General features: G+C 52.1%; 1 protein-coding gene and 1 long non-coding RNA gene across 7 annotated transcripts; one reads left to right on the forward strand and one right to left on the reverse strand.

The window, feature by feature from the left end:
• The first annotated feature begins 272 nt into the window (after positions 1–272).
• Positions 273–10,803, forward strand: IFFO1 (intermediate filament family orphan 1). Of its 6 annotated transcripts, none has more exons than XM_068181849.1 (9): positions 273–1,057; positions 5,992–6,052; positions 6,136–6,231; positions 6,471–6,611; positions 7,519–7,703; positions 8,187–8,307; positions 9,010–9,102; positions 9,292–9,422; positions 10,036–10,803. In XM_068181849.1, exons 1-9 carry the CDS (start codon positions 369–371, stop codon positions 10,136–10,138), a joined length of 1,620 nt encoding a protein of 539 aa, XP_068037950.1. In that variant the 5' UTR covers positions 273–368; the 3' UTR covers positions 10,139–10,803. The 6 variants fall into 6 exon arrangements, with proteins under 6 accessions (XP_068037950.1, XP_068037951.1, XP_068037952.1 ...); XM_068181850.1 differs by having other exon boundaries at positions 8,187–8,295; positions 9,007–9,102; XM_068181851.1 differs by having other exon boundaries at positions 8,187–8,295.
• A 3,644-nt stretch (positions 10,804–14,447) lies between these two features.
• LOC137469273 (uncharacterized) lies at positions 14,448–17,776 on the reverse strand. The gene is made up of 2 exons (XR_010996423.1): positions 16,633–17,776; positions 14,448–15,610 (listed from the first exon to the last, which is right to left on the reverse strand). It is a non-coding gene; the product is annotated as an uncharacterized lncRNA (long non-coding RNA).
• Between the last annotated feature and the right edge of the window lie 3,371 nt (positions 17,777–21,147).

Consider the following 21,147-nt stretch of genomic DNA (forward strand, 5'->3'; position numbering starts at 1 on the left):
GGCTAGTTACGGAACTCAGAAACAGGCGGGGCTTCAGCTAGCGGTGCCGGAGAGGGACTTCCCTCCCGGGGAATCCTGCTGGACCGGGCCGCGTCCCTTCGCCCCGGAGCGCCCCGAAACCCTCCGGGGAGGCCGAGCCGCCCCTCGGCGTGGGGAGAGACGGGGGCCGTCAGACGAAAGGGAGGTTCTGCCGTGCTCCCTCTTCTGCTCGCTCCGCCCGGGGCCGGCGGCGGGGAGCGGGCGGGAGCGGGGGCGGCTCTCGGCGCCCGCCGCCGCATCCCCGCCGCAGCGGAAGCCGCGCCCCCGCCGCCGGGGCCGGCCGGGCGCATCCCCCCGCCCGGCGCTCCCCGCCCCGTCCCGCCGCCGCCATGAACCCGCTCTTCGGCCCCAACCTCTTCCTCCTGCCGCAGGAGCAGCAGGGGCTGGCGGGCCCCGAGCTGCCGCCGCCGCCCGCCGCCGAGCCCCTGGCCGGGGAGCCGCCCGCCGGCCCCTTCCCCGCGCCGCCCGCCGCCATGGCCCTCCGCAACGACCTGGGCTCCAACATCAGCGTCCTCAAGACGCTGAACCTGCGGTTCCGCTGCTTCCTGGCCAAGGTCCACGAGCTCGAGCGGCGCAACCGGCAGCTGGAGAAGCAGCTGCAGCAGGCGCTGGAGGAGGGGGCGGGCGGCCGCGGCCGCGGACCCCCGCGCCGGGACCAGGCGGTGCAGACCGGCTTCGTGGGTCCCATCCGCACCCTGGGCCTCGGGCTGGGGCCCGGGCTGGGGCTGGGGCTGGGCTCGGCCCGGGCGCTGGGGTCCCCCGGCTCCCGCCCCGGTGGTCCCGGCCAGCCCTCCGCCTTCTCCGCCGGCTCCCGCTTCATGCCCGGCACCATCTGGTCCTTCTCGCAAGCCCGGCGGCTCGGCCCGGGGCCCGAGACCACCCTGGTGCAGGGACCGGGCGTCTCCTGGGTCCACCCCGACGGGGTGGGTGTGCAGATCGACACCATCACCCCCGAGATCCGAGCCCTCTACAACGTGCTGGCCAAGGTGAAGAGGGAGCGCGACGAGTACAAGCGCAGGTGAGAAGGGGCGGCGGGAACGAGGGGCTCCAGCGGCATTCCCCGGGGGACCGAAACTATCGCCTGCAGGGCTCTCTCTGTCCGGTGGGCGATGCGAGGGGGAAGCAGGGGGAGAAGGCGACAGTCCTGACCAGACTTCTCGGGAGCACAGGCAGCGTGAGGAAAAATGTGGACTCCTGAAAGCATTTGTTTGTGCCTGGGTCTCCTCCCTTGCCGCCTGGTGTGCGAACCCTCTCGGGATGTTCGTTGAGCCCTTTTCCATCTTACCAACCTGGCATGAGGGACTAGAAATGCTTTTCCAGGCAGGGAAGGAATAACTCCGGGAGCTGTGTTTTAAAACCAAGGGGATCTGGAAATGCTCGGGAAGGAGGAGAAGCCTGAAAGTAGGTGAGGGAGGTGGACATGCAGCAGTGAGCGGGTTTGGATAGGAGAAGGCTGCTGGGAAGGAAAGATTTCTCTGGATGTGTCGGAAGGTGTTGAGAAGCCCCTCAGCAGGGTGGCTGGCCTCTCCTAGGCCCTTTCCCTCGCCAGTGCTCTCCAGCTGGCCCCTCAGCAGCAGAGAGCCGAGGCAGGACACCCCACTCCTCGGGGTTTTCCTCCCGACCCAAAATAGCTGTGGCTTGGCATGTGCCTTGGAGAAGGGTGAAGCAGAATGCAAAGCTAATCTCTTGGCCCGTTCTTCTTTCCCGTGCAGGGTGGCCGCCTCTTGCCAGCGGTGCTTTTGTGTCAGGCCAGTTTCCGAGGCTGCCCCGGATCCGCACGTAGGATGAGATCAGGCTGGGCTGGCGTCGCGGGGTCAGAGCGCAGGGCCGGGCGAGAGCGTCACTGGCGACTGACACCACCCGAGCAAGCGCTTTGGGGTTTTTTCAGAAGTCCCGTTATGACTTCACCTCTTGTCACTGCAGGCAAAAGGTCTGGTACAACCGCTTTGGACGCAGTTAGAAAATTTGTGATTCCACACCCAACTCCCCACGGGGGCTGTGCCATCCACCAGTTCTGCACGGCCACGGGCTCCAGTGCCAAGATCGAGGCTGGGGTCCAAGATGACACCTTATGCTTTTGGCTTTATAAGGCTTAAGCTGAGCAAACTTGCCTGTCAGATGCTCTGGAGGCACTGAGCAAGGCACATGGAAAGGAAGTGTTGGCATCTCTTCTTTCCCACCAACTGCTGTATGTACCTAAGGCCTTTTATTATTAAGCCAGTGGTCAGGCTCCTTCTCCAGAGGGGAGCAGCACTCCTTGCATTGCATTTTCAGATCAGAGAGTGGGAAAGCTGGATCCAGTTTTTTGGCCAGGAAAGCTTGACCCTCAAAGTGGGTCAGCCAGAGAGGACAAAGTTGGGTTTGTTGGTGCTGCTGAAACTTTGGGGGAATGGAGAGCTTTTCAGGGTAGTCCTGCTCTGGCAAGTGAGCTTCAGGGAAGGCTGCAGAGGGGTTGACAGAGGCACTGCTGAGGGTGAGATGGAGGGGCACCACAAGCTGCTATGAGCCAATGTTATTGGTGGGATCTATTTTTGGAGTGTGTTACCAGGAGCTGGGGGAAAGCAGACCCCACCCCCAGACCCTATCCAGCACTGGGAACTTTCTGACGGGTACAGCTAGGTCCCAAACAGGGGAATGGGACAGAAGGATTCCATTTCCACACCCTTCTCCATGCTGGGGGCTGACACCAACATCCCTTGGGAGCTGAGAGTTCCCTTCCTGGTGGGCTGTGATCTGTCATGGGGACAGTGCAGCTGGTGTCATGCCTTTGCCACCTGCCTGGAGACAGATGGAAGAGGCCATATTAACGCAGGACTTCCCAGTTCTCCTACCCATGGCTTGGGTGCTGGAGCTTGTGCTTTTATCAGGACAGCGTTGCTGCCGTGCGCCCCACAGCACTTGGAGCAGTGCAGCAGGAGCTTCTCTCTGGATACACAGGGCCTGAAGTTCAACTCAGGGCTCCAGGAAGGCTCTGGAGGCCGTAGGGAAGGATGAGAATAATTGCAGCAGCAGGAGAGAGGCTCACAGGAGCTGCACTTGGGAGGAGCAGACTGAAATTAGGTGGCCTGGATAGGGGCAAAGGGTGCCTGTGAATATCACACAGACCTGCTAAGTGCTGGGGATCTGGGAGTCTCATCAGGTTTGTGCTGTCTGCTACACCTAGTACTTGTATTCACACGTAGTTCTTATCCTGGATGTTGCAAGGTCACACTGGAGGTGTGGAGTGAGTAGTGCTGTAACACAGTGTGTTAGAGTCACAGAATGGTTTGGGTTGGAGAAGACCTTTAGGGGTTACACAGTCCTATCTCCCTGCTGTGAGGTTTCACTAGGTCAGGTTGATCAAAGTGCTGACCTTGAACATTTCCAGTGATAGGCCATCCACAACTTCTCTGGGCAACCTGCTCCAGTGCCTCACCACCATCATAAAAAATTGTTCCTTATGTCTAATCTAAACCTACCTTCTTTCAGTTTAAAACCTTCGCCTCTTGTCACTGCAGGTAAAAGGTCTGGTACAAAGTCTCTCCATCATTCTTATTAGCCCTCTTGTTTATTAAAATGCTTCAAGAAGTCTTTTGTTGTTGTAATTGCCCTCTGAGGAGCTGTGCCAGGCTGCAGGGCCATCCCCACTGAGGTGAGCTCCAGCATAGTTCAGATGTGGCAAGAGGGGGGATAAGTGGAGCCTCAGGCCCCGAGCAGCCCAAAGCCCCGGTGTGCACTGACCCTGCAGGATGGGGTAAGTGCCTGTTGCAGTGAACAGGATTTTTAAAGATGGGGGAATTGTTGATTTTATTAAGTGAACTTGTTGAAGGGACACACCTGGCAGGGACAGCACTGCATCTTTCCACGTCCCTGGCTTTGGGAGAGCTGTCCCCTAGCTGGCAAGGAGGTGGTCAGGTCTGCGTGCAGCCGGGACCCTCCTGCCCTCGCTGTCTGCCTTTGGGCAGGTGGTTGCTTTGCAGCAGTGCAGGAAGGACCTTCCCTCTCCCCCTGGTGCACCGCTGGCCCTGGGGTTGTGCGGGGCAGCCTTGCTTCCAGCTGGCAGCGACCTGGCGGTGGCGGCGGGCGCAGTGCTGCAGGCAGGTTATTATTAGGAGTGGTGCATTGCAGGAGGGAGCAGGGGAGAAGGAGCCAGGCAGGAGATGAGGGAGAGAGGTTTGCAGTGTATGGGTGTATGGATTTGTCCCTGGTGGGCTGAATCGCTCTTTTCTCCTGCCTTTTAAGTCGGTGTGTGTGTGACCTGCTCTCGTCTTCCACAGCATTGGTGTGAAATGAACTCTTAGCAGGATGTGCAGCTATGCTTTATGTCCCCAGTGAGTCTGGGCTATATAGAGACCCAGAGGGAGGCGGGGACCAAAAAAGAGGCAGTGCCACACCAAGAAAGATGCTGAAATTTTTTTATTATGGTGGAAGCTGTTTTTGTCCCTGGGGAGGGAGGCTTTGTTTGAGCAGTTCCCATATAAGGGCAATTCTACCTTTTAACTTTCTCCTTTCTTTTCCCTTCATCTCTCTTTTCCAAAAGGAATGGGAACACTCTTTGATTCCCCTTCTGAAGCTGGGGTATGGGTCCAACACCAACACGAGGAGTGCACACTTTTGTTCTTGTTTGAGTAAGGAGCATTATTGCTAGCTTTAAGAGCTTAGAAATTCACAAGCCAGGGCTCTCCCACGTCGTCAGATTGTCCAGATACCCCGAGATAACAAATGTGAGGGCTTTTCATATGCTTTCTGGCCTCCTAGACCTTAGGATTTATTGTTCAAACTTGGTGTGGGTAAGTGAGAGGAGAGATTTTTCACATCCTTGTGCAGAGTCGCAGTGTCTGTGTTGGTGCTTGCAGGCATTAAATAGAAACCAGACCTCACAGCACCAGGAAGAGCCCAGCTCTGGTTGCTATCCCAGAGTGATCTCGCTTTCTCAGAAAAATCTGGCTCTCCCAGAAGAGCCAGGAGCTGGGTAAGAATGCAGCAGCCTTGCCCCATGCTGCACCGCAGCACATGCCAACCCCCTTGCTCTATGGGATCATCATTTAGCCAAGAGCTGTAGGACTTGATGGCCTCCCAACAGACCGTGGGCTGGGCCAACACTGCAGCGAGACCCAAGAGGTTGATCTCATGCAGTGAAATATAATATAATAATTGCTAGGGGATGTGTCTTTGCACAGCAAGGCTGGGCGCCTTGCAGCTCCGCTTTTTGCAAAGCTGCAGAGCCCAATACCCACTGGACAGCCTGGCATAAAGTGGCACAATCCATCCAGCTTCCTTGTGGGACGACACAGTGTTCTTTAATCCAACCTGTTGCAGAGCAGTAGAGCCAAGGGGTCTTGTGCCCCTGCCCAGGCAGCATGGCCTGGCCCAGGGCAGCCCTCTGCACTGGGACAGGCAGAAGAGCAGCCCTTCGTGCACAATCATGGTCACTCACGCTGTGAGGTGGTTTGGTGTCAAGATCAGGGTTTGTGCTTCTGGACAGCCTGAACTGCAACGCCGCAGACACACAAACGTGGTCACAAAAATTATGCAGATGGGGGCAACTCTGCAATACATCTGCACACCCGTTGTTGAGGGTTGGAGCTGCTGTGACCCAGGGCTTTGGGGCTCGGGGGCAGATGGAGAGGCCAGTGGGCTGTGACAGGCCATGGGCCAGCCCCACTGTGGCAGGGCGTGCGGCCCAGCTGCCGTGCAGAGCCTGCGGTCGGTGTCCCCAGCTCCCCCCATCACAGGGCGGGCAGGCAGCCGTGGTGGGGCAGCGTTTGTGGCCGGGGGGGCCGATGGGCTTGGCAGCTGCCATCCCTGAAAACAAGAGGCCATGCATTCCTGGGCACGTTCTCCTTCCTGCCCCGGTGCTGTCATCCCCCCCTTCTCGGATAGCTTTGGGGTGAGCAGCTGCCGCTCCGTCCTCTCCCTTTGGCAGCCAGCGAGGCAAGGCCGATGGGATCTGACCAGCATTTGTCTCCCTAGATGGGAAGAGGAGTACACGGTGCGTGTCCAGCTTCAGGACCGGGTGACTGAGCTGCAGGAGGTGAGCCTTGCTGTTCCCCCTTTTCTACACCCCAGCTGCCCCACACTAGTGCTGATTTGCACATCTCTCTCTCCCTGGCACAGGAAGCCCAGGAGGCCGAAGCTTGCCAGGAGGAGCTGGCCATGAAGGTGGAGCAGCTCAAGGCAGAGCTTGTTGTCTTCAAGGGTCTGATGAGCAATGTGAGTCTCTAATCCCTCTCCAACCCCACAGCAGTGTCCTACCCATGTGGCATGCCTGTGTAGAAAAGGGGTTCCTTGGTGGGGCCCATGCAGCAACTGGGAGGGTTGGTCTGGGGCACAGTGAGCAAAGCAGGGATGTGGGAGCAGTCCTGCACGAGAAGGAATGTGGCGGCACCGATTGCCATCTGTCTTGTGTAATATTCCTCCTCTGTTCCCTTCCTGTGGTCCCGTGGCTTCAGAACATCACGGAGCTGGACACCAAGATCCAGGAGAAGGCCATGAAGGTGGACATGGACATCTGCCGTCGCATCGACATCACTGCCAAGCTGTGTGATGTGGCACAGCAGCGGAACTGTGAGGACATGATCAAGATGTTTCAGGTGAGAAGCGCCCGCTGCTGCTCCCGACTCAGCCACCAGCTCTGGGGAGGAGAGATCCCAAAGGAGGTAGAAGAGACAACACCAGCCCCCTGCCCGGGGAGACACTTGGTCACCCTCGCCCTTGCTCCTTGCAGTCCCTTGCTTTCCGTCTCTCTCGGGACGACCGGGCAAAAGGGCACAGAGTGGAGGTAGAAAGCTTCAGATGTTGCTTTGGACATCAAGAGTCCCCTCAACCTCTTGCTGACCTGTTCTGTTGGGCCCGGGGACCCCACAGTGCTAGGGGAACAGCTGCAGGAGGGAGACAAGTTGCTTGAGTGTCTGTCTCTAACTCCATCTCTCTCCTTTCCCTTCCCCTCTCCGTCATCTTCTCTCTGTCTCTCTTCTCTGTCTCTGTCTCTTTTCTCTTTCTGGATGTTGCTGCCTTTCTGTCTCGCTCTTTATCCCTACAGAAGCAACTGGTTAGTTCCATTCAGTTGAGAAATTTTAAAAAATTTAAACTTTCTTTAAAAAAGGTCGGCCTATAAAAATATTGACATATTTCACCTTTTTCAGACTGTCTCTTTTTTCCTGTTTCTGTCACTGTGTTTCCCTGTCTCTAGACTGGGGTGGTGGGTGATTTGAGTTTTTCTGCAGTAAAACCACATTGGTTTTTTTTCTCATCAAATTAATAGATTCCATCTTAAGTTGCTTAGTTTTAATTTTAGAAAATGCTAAAACCATGTTTTATCCATTGCACCCATCTTTAACCTGATCATAATGAGCCCATCTCTCTCTCTCTCTCTCTCTTTTCTTCCTTTCTTTCTGTCTTTCTCTCTTTCCCTGCCTTTCTGTCCCTCCACCATTCCTTTCCCCTCCATCTCCTCCCAACTACCTGCTCCTGACCTCGGACCTGGCCTCGTTTCTGTAGTCTCTGCACTTGTCTCCCGTTAAGGTCCCAGCCTCGGTGGGGCGGAAGCGGGAGCGCAAGCAGGTCAGCGACGAGGATACCTCGCTGTCAGAGAGCGATGCCTCCCGGAAACCTGATGAGGAGGAGGAGGACGAGACCACGGCCATGAGTATCAATGAGGAAATGCAGAGGATGCTAAACCAGCTGTGAGTGCGGCTGTTGTGCACCTCTGCCCATGGTGTCGAGCCAGGCTCCAGCACCAGGCTCCCTGCTGGTCCTGGGATGGGGAGGGCGAGGGTGGTCTGTGGCTTCCCTTCCCAGGTGAGGGCGAGATGAAAGATGCTGCTGTGGAGAATGGTCACTCTGTGCTCTGTGCACAGCGGGAATGACCCCCTGGGGGACCTGAGCCCACCTATGCCAAGAGTGAGAGCTGGTCCAGCTCCCCTCCTCTTGCCCTCCTTCCTGTCTTTTGGGAAACTGCGCCTGGATTTGCTGGGGCTCCTGACCATAAAGCCAACCCCTTCCCCATCAGCTGTTGGGTTTGGGCACACCTGAGTTCATTCACCCTAACTAGGCTCCCAAGAGCTGCAGCCCTGCTCGTGAGCGGGTGCAAGGCTTTGGCACCGACACAGCCCCCTGCCTGCTGTGCTCTCCTGCTGGGTGCTGATGTGCTGTTCCCTTGTGCCCAGGAGGGAATATGACTTTGAGGATGACTGTGACAGCCTCACGTGGGAGGAGACAGAAGAAACGCTGCTCCTCTGGGAGGACTTCTCTGGATATGCCATTGCAGCTGCAGAGGTGCAGGGGGAGGTAACGGTGGTGTCAGGGCCCTGAGGTCTTGTTGGGTTGGGACACTCGATCCTGCCTGAGCCTGGGAAGATGCTCTCTCAAAGACCAGATTTCAGCCCCTTTCCCTTTGCAGGCTGGTACAAGATGCTTTCCGGCCTTTTCTGCATGAATACATTACAGCATCCCTGTCGAGGTCTCCTTTTTAGAGACAGGCCAGGGACCAGTAGCCTGAGGGGTGTGCTGAGGGCGGGGTGCACACATGTGGGGAGAGCCACAGCCCATCCAGAACAGAACACTTCTCTGGGTGGACTGGTTTCTGGTGATCCTTGCTCATGTTCTCCAGCCCACCTACTCACTGTGCAGCAAAACTGCCTGAAGGGGGACCTTGGTGTCTGGTCAAAGCCCTTGTCATCCCAGATCTTTGGCTCTTGGCAGGCCTCTGGGGATGTGTCATGCTTGGGAACGGTCTGTGCTCTCCAAATCTTCAGTGCAATGCTGGACTTGTTCAGGCTGATGTGGTCACTGCCCAGTGTGGCGAGTCCTGAGTCTCTCAAGTCCATGTTGACAGGACTGACTCCTGTCTTATTTGTACTACACTGTATATATTTCTTCCTCTTTTCCCAGTGCTGCCAGTTCTTTCTCTGATTTGTCTCTCTCTTGCCTTTGGTTCCTCATGTTGGACGCTTCCCTGCCTCTAAACCTGCTGTCTGCTCTCCTCAGCAGCAGGATGACAGCCTGGAGAAGGTGATCAAGGACACAGAGTCGCTGTTCAAGAGCCGTGAGAAGGAGTACCAGGAAACCATCGACCAAATAGAGGTGGGAGAAGGAAGAAATGGGGGAGCCATGGCACAGAAGGGTGTGAAATGGGGGAGTGAGTCCCTGGGGGAGGGAGTCACAGTGCTGGAGCAGTCACTGGTAACGTGGGTGACAGCCCTTGGTCTGGCCGTGCCCACTGCCCTGCACCACATGGCCTGGGATCATCTTTGCACTGTTTCCCTTGAGCAGCTGGAACTGGCTACAGCCAAAAATGACATGAACCGGCACCTCCACGAGTACATGGAAATGTGCAGCATGAAGCGAGGCTTGGATGTGCAGATGGAGACTTGCCGGCGGCTCATCACTCAGTCTGGGGACAGGTGAGCTTCAGCAGGAGAGCCAGGACACCCGTGCCCTGGGTCTTGAAGCCAGGGTGGTGGTGAGAGGGAGCTGAAGGACATGGTAGAACTCCTGCCCTCCCTCGTGTGGAGAGAGGGCAGTTCCCAGAGGCTGTTGAACTCCTGGCTGGTCTCCACACAGGTCATGGTGCTGCCTCTGCAGAAGGTCACTTTTAACCTTTTTGACACACAGGAGTCACATTTGACACATGAAGCCAGACCTCCTCTGAGAGAGAGAGAGGAGCTGCCATTGTGCAGGGACATCGTGTAAGTCCCCAAAGGCCTTGGAGCCAGAGTGGCTCCAGGCTGGGGACCCCTGTGGTGAATTTCCACAGACCCCTAGCCTTACATACCTTGTCAAGGTTCTGCTCTGGGCAGGCCCCACGAGCATCTCCCCCAGCTCTGCTTCATACTCTGAAATAGAATGGTGTCCTCTGGAACACCCCCCCAGCACCCAGGGATTCCTGCAGACATACACATGCCCCAAAGGGGCACTTCAGCTTCTCTCCCTCTTGTGACTCCTGCCCACACTAAACTGGGTCCTTTCCCTCCCCCGGGTGATGCTATGACTGCTGCCCTTTATTGTTCTCTGCAGAAAGTCTCCTGCCTTCACCCCGACCTCCAACAGCGAGTCAGCCCCGAATGAGGAGAGCGAGGAATCTGACCGTGATCCCCCCAGCGATGCTTCCATCAGATAATGAGGGGAGGCCTGGCTCCCTTGGACCCCCTTCCTGGCACGGGGTTGCCTGAGTCACACCTGGGAGAGACTGTCAGGGACGTGGAACTACTGGTAAACGTCTGTCGCCCAGGCACACTCCCATTTTGGGGTGCTTGGCAGATCCCACACACCCCTTCACCGGCTACTTTGCAAATGGGAATAGCTAGATAGACCTGAGGGCCCTTGCCCAGGCTGCTCTGCCTTCAGCCCCTTCTCTATTCCCTTTCCCTGCATTGGTTAAACCGTGGTTTGGGCAGGGAGGCTCCAAACCTGCCATGGTGGCGTTCTGCAGGACCTGTTCCCAGGCGCCCCCAGACCCACCTCCTCTGGCCTCCGTCCTGGTACACTTGACCTGCCCCTGCCCTCCCTGCGCTACGGAGCCAAACGAGAGCCGTACCTCCCTGCAAACTGGACCTGACACTGGTGCCAACTGGACCGAGCCGGGGGCTCTCCCTGTCCTTGCTGCTGGCCGGGCACCTGGCTGGTCCCCACACCGTGCCGGGCACCCCGAGCCCTCCCACGCCTTCTCCAGGGCAGGGGCTGAGTCCCGCTCACTGTGCACTTTGCTTTGCCGCCCGTCGGCGATGCGCTCACGTCTGTGTTACGGGGGTGAGGTCATTAAATGGGACAATTTCCTTTTCTACAGCTTCGCTGAGTGTGGGCTCTCCCTGTGCTGTGTGGGCGATGCGTGGCTTGAGGCGGGGCTGTCGTCCATCAGACCCCAAGCCCACATCAGTGGGTCTCCCCATGGGAGTCCCATCCCTTGGGCATGCCAGGTGGGACTGGCAGAAGGGACAGTGGTGAGATCCCTGTGCTTAGAGCCACTGGCCCTCAACAGGTACTGGTGCTGCATGGGCTGCCTTGTTTTTAACCTGGAGCATCATCAGTGCAGAGGCTGAAGGATTGAAAATGGAACTGATTCTGGCTTGTGAACCTCTTCCTGTTTCCTGGCCTCTTCTGCCACACCAGGGCATCCCAGACCACCTTCCTGCCTGCCCTCAGAGCCATATCCCACCTCAGTGTAACCACAGTGGGGGATCCCCTGTCCCACCATCTCCTGTGGCATTTTCCTGGCTGGCTGCAGCACCTGCTCCTCTGGTGATGGTGACGGGAGGCTGGGCCCTGGCAGGGTGTCAGGAGGGAGTGAGCAGCCTCCAGAGAGGCAGTGTGATCACTGAGAAGTGGACACAGCCTGCACAGCCAAGGCAGGTGAAGCTCTGGAGAAAAAATGCTTCCTACTAAAGGTACTGAAGGGAAGAGAAAGTACATGGCAGTAGAGTTTTTGGATCATCGCTAAGGTTACGTATGGAAGATAAAATGGGGGCTGAGGGATGCACAGTTTCTCTCTGTAGATGTGGCCTGGGTAGCTGATGCTGCTGGGTGCTTGAGGTGGGAGCGCTGTGGCATCCATGCACTGCACCACAGTGTCCGTGTTTGGGCAGGGTGAGGTGCTCTGCCCATGCCTGCACAATGTGTTAAGGTATGTGTTGGCATTTCAGCAGGGGCTGAGCTGGTTGGAGCAGGCAGGGAGGCGAGTCCCTGCAAACGGCAGAAGAATTGAGCAGGAAACAGGAAATCAGGGTGCAGGTGGAGCACTGCTGGTGCTGGGGAATGGCAGTTCTCAGCCTGTGGTCTGCTGCAGCTCCTGACTGCCGTCTTCACTTCTTGCAGGAAGATGGGAAAGTGTTTCATGGGAGCAACAGGGTGCTGGGAAGCAGCAGAAGCCCTGGCTGCCTGTGGGTGTGTGAGTAGGTGGGAGGTGTGTGCCTCAGTGCCTGCCATGGCCCTCACCTCTATGCCACCTTGTTCAACTGTTTCCATTTCTTTCCCTCATCCCTCTTTATTTTTCTACCTAAAAGAGCTAAAGCCAGAGGAAATATTATACTATTTCAGTTTTCTACTTTCAAGTGATGATGCCTCACACACACAGCAGATCAGGGGTCACTTCCTATCCTGTCTGGAGGCTCTTCAGTTTCATGTAAATCCCCTTTCCTGTAGGCATCTTTGCACTGTTTTCTGTCCTTTCTCTCCTGTGGAGAGTTCTGTGAGTGGCTGACAACTGGTTTTCCCTGTGCATAATCCAGGACATGCATACCTTTGCCTTGGTACTGCTTAAGGGACATACAAGACTGCAGAGTACATACCCTGAGAGATTTCAGGAATGAAGCACAGGACTGACATCTCTGCCTTGAGCAGTCATTGCCCAGAGGAGCAGCAGGTGGTAGACACCCGTGTCCCAGGACGCGTGGTGACCCTGGTCCCACACTGCCTGCCAGGACTCCATTTGCAGTGAAACCGAAAATCTCTGCCACCCACGTGTGCAAGATGCTGTTCCCTGGTGAATTGTATCACCAGCAAGAGGCTCTATTCCCCCACCAATCTGACAGCCTCCAAGATCTCTCCGGCAGGATATGCGGCATGGATCCTTTGCCTCAGCAATTCCTCAGTGTGGGAAGCGCAGCCCAAGGCCCCTGGTGTTAGCTGGGCCACCTACCTGTCCAGCAGTGGTGACCCCACATCTTTGATGCTGAAATGAGATGTGTTCCCTCCATCTATTGAGTTCTTCTCTGTGGGCTCCTTTTCATTCTTTGGGGGGTGTGGAGCCTGCTTTTCTCCACCACGCACCCTGCTGGGAACTGTGATGTCTAGGAACTACGCAGTGCTGTGTTGCTTCTTGAGTCCCTAATGTCGCCTCTTTTCCAGGACACTTCTTGGCAGTGCCTGCTCAGGAAGCAATATCAAGTCCTGTCTAGCTCAGTGTTGGTGCATTAATGTGAATGTTTTATGCCCAAGAACAGTCTGAGCACAGACTGAATGGGGTTCCATGGCAGGATGCATCTGGGCAGTCCCTCTGCCAGCATTCAGCTCAGGACTGTGGCTGCTGAGTGCTGACCTCTTGAACATTTGTCCAAGACCATCCTTTTAGGATCTTATCTCTGGACTTGCAATAAGGTCTTCCCATTGAATATTTAGGCAGATTGGTTCATCAGCTTCTTACCCCTCAGGAATGTTGGAAGGAAGATTCTCCCTTGGGCAGGGAGAATTGGGTTAGAGATCACCTAGGGAAATGGGATATCCACAAATCCATGGCCCTTGTAGGGTTGCATCCACAATGCTGAGGAACTGGTGAACACCACAGTGGTCATCTTTGAAAGGTCTGACATCAGAAAAGGGGCCTGAGGCCTGGAAGAAAGCACATGTCACCCCATTCTTCAAAGAGGCCAAGAAGGAGGACCCAGGAAACCAGTCAGCCTCACCTCAATCCCAGGAGGGTGATGGAGCACCTCCTTCTGGAGGTTATCTCTAAGCCTGTGGAATACAAGAAGGTGAGCAGGAGAGTTGGCTTGAATTCACTGAAGGCAAATTATGCTTGACCAACATGGTTGCCTTCTACCATGAGACAACTACCTGGATGAAGATGGATGAGGGCAGAGCAGGGGATATTGTCTGCCTCGACTTCAGCAAGGCTTTCAATATTGTCTCTCACAAGATTCTCTTAGACAAACTTAGGAAGTGTGGACTGGATGAGTGGACAGTAAGGTGGATTGAGAATTGGCTGAACAGCTGATTCCAGGGAGTCATAGTCAGTGGCACAAAGTCTAGCTGAAGGCCTGTCACACGTGGTGTTCCACAGGGTTCAGTACACCCATCCTTGTTTAACTTACTCACCAATGACTTGGATGAAGGGTAGATGCTTCCTCATCCTGTTTATTGATGACACCAAGCCGGGAGGAGTGGCCAGTACCCCAGAGTGTTGTGCAGCCCTTCAGAGGGACAGGTTGGAGAGATGGGCAGAGAGGAATCTTCTGAAACTCAGCAAAGGCAAATGCAGGGCCCTACATGTGTGGAAGAATAACCCCATGTCCCAGCACAGGCTGGGGGCTGACCTGCTGGGAAGGAGCTCTTCAGAGAAGGATCTGGGGGTCCTGGTGGACAAGAAGCTTTCCATGAGCCAGCAGTGTGCCCTGGTCTCCAAGAAGCCAGTGGTGTCCTGGGATGCATTAGGAAGAGCATTGCCAGCAGGGCGAGGGAGGTGAGGCTCCACTCAGCCCTGGTGAGGCAAATCTGCAGTGCTTTGTCCAGTTCTGGGCTCCTCCATCCACAAGAGACATGGATCTCCTGGAGCAGGTCTAGCAAAGGGGAATGAAGATCATTAGGTGAGGAAGTGCCTCATGAGGAAAGGCTGAGGGAGCTGGGCCTGTTTAGCCGTGATAAGAGATGTCTGAGAGGGGACCTCATCATTGTCTATAAGTATCTGCAGGGAGGATGTCAGAGGAAGGAGCCAGGTGGTGGTGCCAAGACGACATGAGACAACGGGCAGAAACTGGAACACAGGAGGTTCCGCCTGAACAAAGGAAGAACTTCTTTACTGTGCATGTGTCTGAGCACTGGAGCAGATTACCCAGAGAGGTTGTGGAGTCTCCCTCACTGCAGATATTCCAGAACCATCTGGAGGCAGTCCTGTCCCATGTGGTCTGGGATGACTCTGCTTGAGGAGAGGGGTTGAGACCAGATTACTCTAGTGGTGTAGTCCCTTCCAGCCTTACCCATTCTGGGATTCTGACCAGGCCCACTGAATTTCTTGGTGAATACTAGCAGATGTTCCCACAGAGAGGGTGGGGAGCATCACTTTCCTTGCACCTGACCACATGAGGGTGGGATGGTGCTTTACTTGCTTCAGAGGGTTCAGGAAACCTAACCACTAAGTAGCCCACATCTTCTTCCTTGTGTTAAGTGAACCTGCACCCTCCCTTCACTCATTCCTGGATCCCATCTCTTTCAGATCGTATCACTGAAAGAGTCTGACTTGTCTGTCGAGTCAGTCAAGCCCCTGTATTTTCCACCCAGTACCCTTCTGCTGGAGGCGCTTTGTCACTCATCCTGCTTGACTTGCAGTGGTGTGAGTTAGCTTTCCCCATATCAGGATTCCTTGGATGGACCTAAATGCGATGCTGACAGTCTTCACCAGAACACCTTTGGATTCCAGCTAACCTGTGTTATTATTTTATTTATCATGTTTCTTAGTCAAGAGTTAGAGGACAAAGCTGCATAGAAAGTTGTTTCTCCGTTTGATCTGGAAGCTTGACTTTCCTAAGCCTTTTACCTTTGGCCATACTCTTTATACATTTATTGTTGCTGTGTCTCAGGTACCTGTGATATAGGGTGCCCCATAACTCACAGGTGATGACCAAGTAGGTCAAGTACTCTGGCTACAGAGAAGAAACCTCCTTTCAAGAGGAGAGGTAGGAATTAATGTAGAACACGGTGGAGGTACTGTCTCATTGGAAATGTACCTGGATGATGCATGGACAGGCTCCTGAAAACATCTGGCAAGCCACTGCACATGGTGATTAATGCTAGGAGTGATGGTAAAGCCATCATGATCAAGCTGGACAAATGTCACAGCACGATGGGAAGAGGCAGCATTTCCAGCTTTGAGAGCAGACTGCATCTGGGCTAAGTGCAAGAGGAAATAGAAATCAGAGTAGGAAGAAATGTAGTTAACTGATATTTTTAAGGGTCACAGTCATATGGTACAACTGCTAGATCAATCTAACCTGTTGGATAAAGGAATAGGCAAGAGCCATTGTGAATTTGCTTTACAAGTGATGTTAAAAGTCATATTCACTCTAGAACTGATAGCCAAGCATGCTCTGACACACAATTTCATCAAGGCATTGAAGGGTCTTCTATAAATACTCCTGAATCCCCCCAAAAAACATATTGATTTATTTTGTACCTCCCCTGCTTTGCTTGACAAGGAAAACTGTGTTGTCAGTAGGAGACTTTGGCTTGGGATACCAAAGAATATGGTGTGCCAGGGGGAGTTTCTCATCAATTTACAAGTGATGGAATGCCCAAGTAAGGCAATGATTTTAGATGTCCTTATGACAGATGAAGATTGGTTTAAGATTGATGGTTGCCTAAGGACAAGGGATCAACCTTGATCAAGAGAAACAAATTGAGACATCAGCCAGAACAAAATGTCTCAGCTGAGAACTGAGTGTTGTTCTGTAACTTTTCCTTAGAGTGAAATAAGTGAACTTGTAGATCGTGGAAAGAGTGGTATTTTTCCAGTTTTTCAAAAGGCTGTGATTTAGTAACATGAGATAACTTTCAGTGAGTGAACTTCCTTGAGTAAGTGGCCATGTGATAAAAGTACTTGGAAATAAGAATAACTAATAGAAATAATAATAAAGCTTGACCTACATTAAGAAAAAATAATCCTTCTAACAACTACAGCAACTGTGGTTAGGAGAAAAGGAATAGAGGGATAACAGAATAATGCAGCTGTCTGAAAAAGGGTCTTCAGCTGCTCATATCACCTCAGAGAAAAATAACAATACTTGAATGTTTAAGGAACTAACATGCTTGTTCTAGTTAAAGAAAAATCAATCATAACAGTAATATTTTCTTTTTATTAGCTGAAATTGGGAAAATAATCAAAATTAGGCAAAAAAGAGAAGTACTCACCAGGTAAGTCTGCCCTGTGTATGGAAAATGTAGAATGTGCTCAGAAGGGAATGATGAAGCACTTTCCAGGCAGTTAGCAATAAGGAGGATCCTTGACAGGATCTCCAGCTGAGCACTGCTGCAGTTCCAGGCACGGATGACCTGGAGCACACTAATATCTGGGTGCATGGGGTGCTGTAGGGAGGAACAAGCCCCCACACAAAGCCTGAGGGTGCCTGGGGAGTTGGAGTGAGCAATGCTGAAAGTAAAGCATGGCGCTGGCGCTGCCTTCCTGCAAACAGTGTTTTGCAAAGCGCAGTAACCTCCACGCTGAGAAAAAAGCACTGGCTGCTGAAATCAATGGTTTGCCGAGGTCAGTTTTTAAAAGCATCAGGGAAAACATTTAAAGAAAAGCCTGGGTGGATGGGCAAGCAAATGACGTCAGTGCTTAGTCTGACAGGGCATGGACAAAAGCCAATGAGAAACCAGTGGAGGGGGGCGGAGGCAAGAAATCGTGAAGGAATGGAAAAAATCTGCAGTTTAAGTAATATTTATAGAAGGACAACAAATTGACAGACAAAACTGGCACAATTTTTGATACGTAGAAATGATACAGACTCTCAAAAGGGCTAAATATCTCGGCCAAAAGTGCCAAGAGGCATTACAGAATATTTCTGAATACAGTGAAAAGAGAGGTTCTGTTGCCAGACGTATATAGCCATGCATAGATACATCCAAGAGCAATAAATAGTGACCGACCTTGCCTAGGAGACAGTAGGATTGGAAAGACCTAGGGAGCAGGGCTCATGTGTGAGTTCTCAGCCAGACACTGAAGATGTCTTTAAACATCTTTAATCCACATGTGACACTGGTGTCCTTTGTCCTGCTTTGCATCAGAAATTGGAATAGATGGACCAAAGACACCTAACCATGATTCCAGACTGGAAAAAAATGTTTTGAAAGTGAAAAGTTTAGTTACTTTGCTCCTAAAAAGACAAGTGAGCATTTTTGCACAGTGCCTGAAGTCACTTTATGATGTTGGTCTAGATGGCAGTTTAGTCAGGCTGCTCAAGGCATACAAGGATTCGGAGATGGGGGAGCTGGAGGCCATGTGAGATTTGGTACTTGGTATCCAGCACCTAAACCAGTATCCAACTTGGCAACTAAAAAAAATGGAGATTGCAGGGATTACAAACCACCTTTTTTATTTTCCCCTTCTGTCGCAGGACTCAGACCAAGGTCAACAGAAGTTGCTCACTTGTTTGTTGGAGGTTTGGGCAATGTCAAAAGAGGGCTTTGAGGCCTGCATGTAGTATTTCTCATTTAGCAACCTTGAATTTCATCCAGCATTTTAATAACCCAGTCACTCGGTCACAAGATCCTTCTTCACCTTTCCACAGACTCATTCAGGGCCGAATGTTTTGGGTCATTTTGCATAATCAACAACACCTTGGCACTCCATGCTCCATATTGTTCTGAAAGTGTTTATTGCTGAGGCAGATGGCCTCAGATGTTGGCCACTCACATGTCTCAGCTGCAACCAGTCTTGCCACAAGTTTTCAACCTGGAGAGGGTGATCTTCCTTCTCCTTGGGCAGTTCTTTGAAAGATTTTGCCAGCCTCTTTTTCCTAAATTCCATTGCTTTTCACCATGGTGGGGGTTGAGGTGAGTGGTGAATTACTTGCAGCACAGTTACCAGTTCATCCATTTCATGCTGGAGACCACCTGAATCTCCCATGGGGTTTGCTGACCTTCATGTCATAGACACTTTCTCAAGTCCTGATGCTTCAGTTTTCAGCGGTGCCTTCATCTCATTGCTGCTGAGGGAAATCTCCTGTCTGGCAACACCCCAAAGCTCCTCTGACGGCAAAACATCAAGTTTACTTTTCATTCATGGACTTAAGCTTCCCTAATCACTCCCACGCCATCTTATGGCTTTTTGGCAGCTTTCTTATCTCCAAGATGCATTTGAAAGAGGTTTTCAGCCTTTCTTTTCTATTTGTCACAATCTTTTTTTTTTCCCCTTTACGTTACTAATTCTCATTTACTAGTATTTATGGGTTTTTCTTTTGTTTTCATTTGACTACAGCTTCTGCTTTTTGACAGCTGCCTTTTCAAATCTTGCACTGTGAAGTATAACCCAGCACTGCTGATCCTTCTAGGGAACACTTAATTAGCTCACTCACGAAGATGATACTTCTGTAGTAAGGTAATATATGGAGGTAAGTCAGCTGTCCTAGAGTAAGAGATTACATTCAGCTCAGAAGAGTAAGTAACAAATTACTTGTTTTTGCAGCATGTACACACTGTGATTGCCCAAAGGTAGGCAGCTTGGTTTGATGAAATGTGAGCGCTGCTGGAGCCTGCAGGGGTATTTGCATACCCTAAGTAATGAACCTGCATTTTGTGAATGGCATCAGTTATGAAGGAGGTTGAAACATCATCCTTTAAGATGTTTGTCTTTTGTAACTATGTCATAAGTCTTTCTGACACCTGTATCTCCTCTTCTTTGCCCTGGTCTTGCCAATTGCTTTGCTTAAACACTGATTTACTTCAGAAGTGGATACAGGATGTTTTAAATGTTTTTCACTGTGCTTACAAGGTTACCATTTTGTTATATTTTGGAGTGATTTTTCAAGTGAACTTAATTATTTTCCACATCTGGTCAAGCTGGTTTTCACTACGTGGCATCTTCCTTAATGCTGAAGTTTCATGCTGACATCTCAACATGAAGGTGGTCTGAGGACCTTTCTTGGGGAAGCAATGCATGTGTAGTAGTCTGTGCAAATGCCAAGGAAGTATAAAATAATTGCTCTAAATGTTCAAAGTTACCGTAAAACTAATTTTTTCTGTAACATCACTGCTAATTACCCTTAGCTGTCCTAAAAAAAGAAGAATAAAACGTAGAGCTTACCACCCCTAGAAATGGTTGGCTGCCCATGAGAGAAGCTGTCTCTTGGGTCAGCCAGAGAGCTTTCCCAGGTGCATCCCTCTCCTACAATGGCTCTGCACCGTAAGCCCTGGTGCCTGGCCAGCCAAGGAAGGCAGAGTCAACCCCTTAGCCAGGATCAGTGTCTTTCTGTTCCTTCCCCTTGCAAGGTGCTCACAAACCAGGATGGATTCTGGCTTGTGGCTGCTGCTTTTGGACTTGGTTTGTCCCAGCAAAGTGTCACAATTGCTTTTCACTACCTTGCTGAATGAGAGCCTCTTTATGTCTGCCTGAGCACCTGCTTTGCCTGATCAAGCATTTCTATCTGCTTTCCATAACACTGTCAACAAACCTAGAGCTCCCCTACTTGGGGGAAAACTCTCCAGAGATAGAAGCAACTGCCAAAAAAGATCTCCCATCTTTAGCTCAATACCATCCACAGTCATATATGTCAATTTTGCAAACTGATAAAAAAAAAAAAATATGTGGATTTTTTTAGGTCAGGGTTGCAGTTCTCAGACAGGCTGGCCAGTGAGCTACTTTCCATCTGTCCAGAGGGGCCTTGCTGTGGTGCCATCTGTAGGCACAGTGTCTGGATGCAAAATAAGGATTTGGAAGAGCTGTGCATTTTAGGGAGGTTATATTAGAGAGAGGAAACCAAGCCCTCCAGGCAGTCCAAAAGCTGCATGACTAGTTTGCCACACTCACTCTCCCTGTTTCCATACAAGACCAACCATGTTTTAAATGCTGTGATTCTTGGCTTTCCTCACCTCAATACCATATAACTTTTCTAGGAGAGATGAGATTGTAAACCAGTTGAAATAATATTTGAAATCGGAGTGAACCTTTATTCAAGACATTCCCAGCAGCTGTTGGTCTGAGAGCACATATTCTTCCTCCACCCTGGGGCTGTATTACTTCAGAGCAATTTGATCTCGGGTTGGATAGGGTTCACGCTTGTTAAATAACAAGAATTCTTAGCTCTACCAATTTTCAGGTAGTCTTATCTCACTTAGGAAACAAGGATTTTTAGAAGCAGAAGTTGACTTGTAGAAATGTTCCAGCTTTTAACCCAGTTCAAAGTATGTTTTACATGGGAAAACAGGACATCCATCTTTTCCCCCCCCCTTTAGATGTTTCAGTAGCCTCTCTGCACTTCCAGATTATCAAGCAAGGCACTGAGTGGCACACACACAATATGCAGGCAGCAGCACAGCCATTCAAAGCACCCAGGCACAGCAATCAAGGACAGGACGGGACCAACCCGAGGCTCATTTGTAATCTTGACAGGTCTCTAGGCTACACAGCCCCCCCAGCAGAAACCCAGCTCCACGGGAGGGCTGCCTCCAGTGAGCTCCAGCACCACGCAGCTCCCATTTGATGCCAGTTACCTAAAGCTCCAATGATGGGGCCATCTGCAGTGTAATCCAAGTATTTCTGCTCTCCCAGGGCTAACAAGCTGGTCAGAATCCCAGTTCCTATCCAGAGGCAGGTTATTCATCCTCTTCTCTTTGCAAAATAACTTTGAGTCATTGCCCTCTAGTCCAGCAAACATTCAATTCTTACACAGCCCAACTGCTAGAGATAAGCAGCTCTGGGAAACCACG

Source organism: Anomalospiza imberbis, chromosome 2 (assembly GCF_031753505.1).
Source record: "Anomalospiza imberbis isolate Cuckoo-Finch-1a 21T00152 chromosome 2, ASM3175350v1, whole genome shotgun sequence".
NCBI classification, from domain to species: Eukaryota; Metazoa; Chordata; class Aves; order Passeriformes; family Viduidae; genus Anomalospiza; species Anomalospiza imberbis.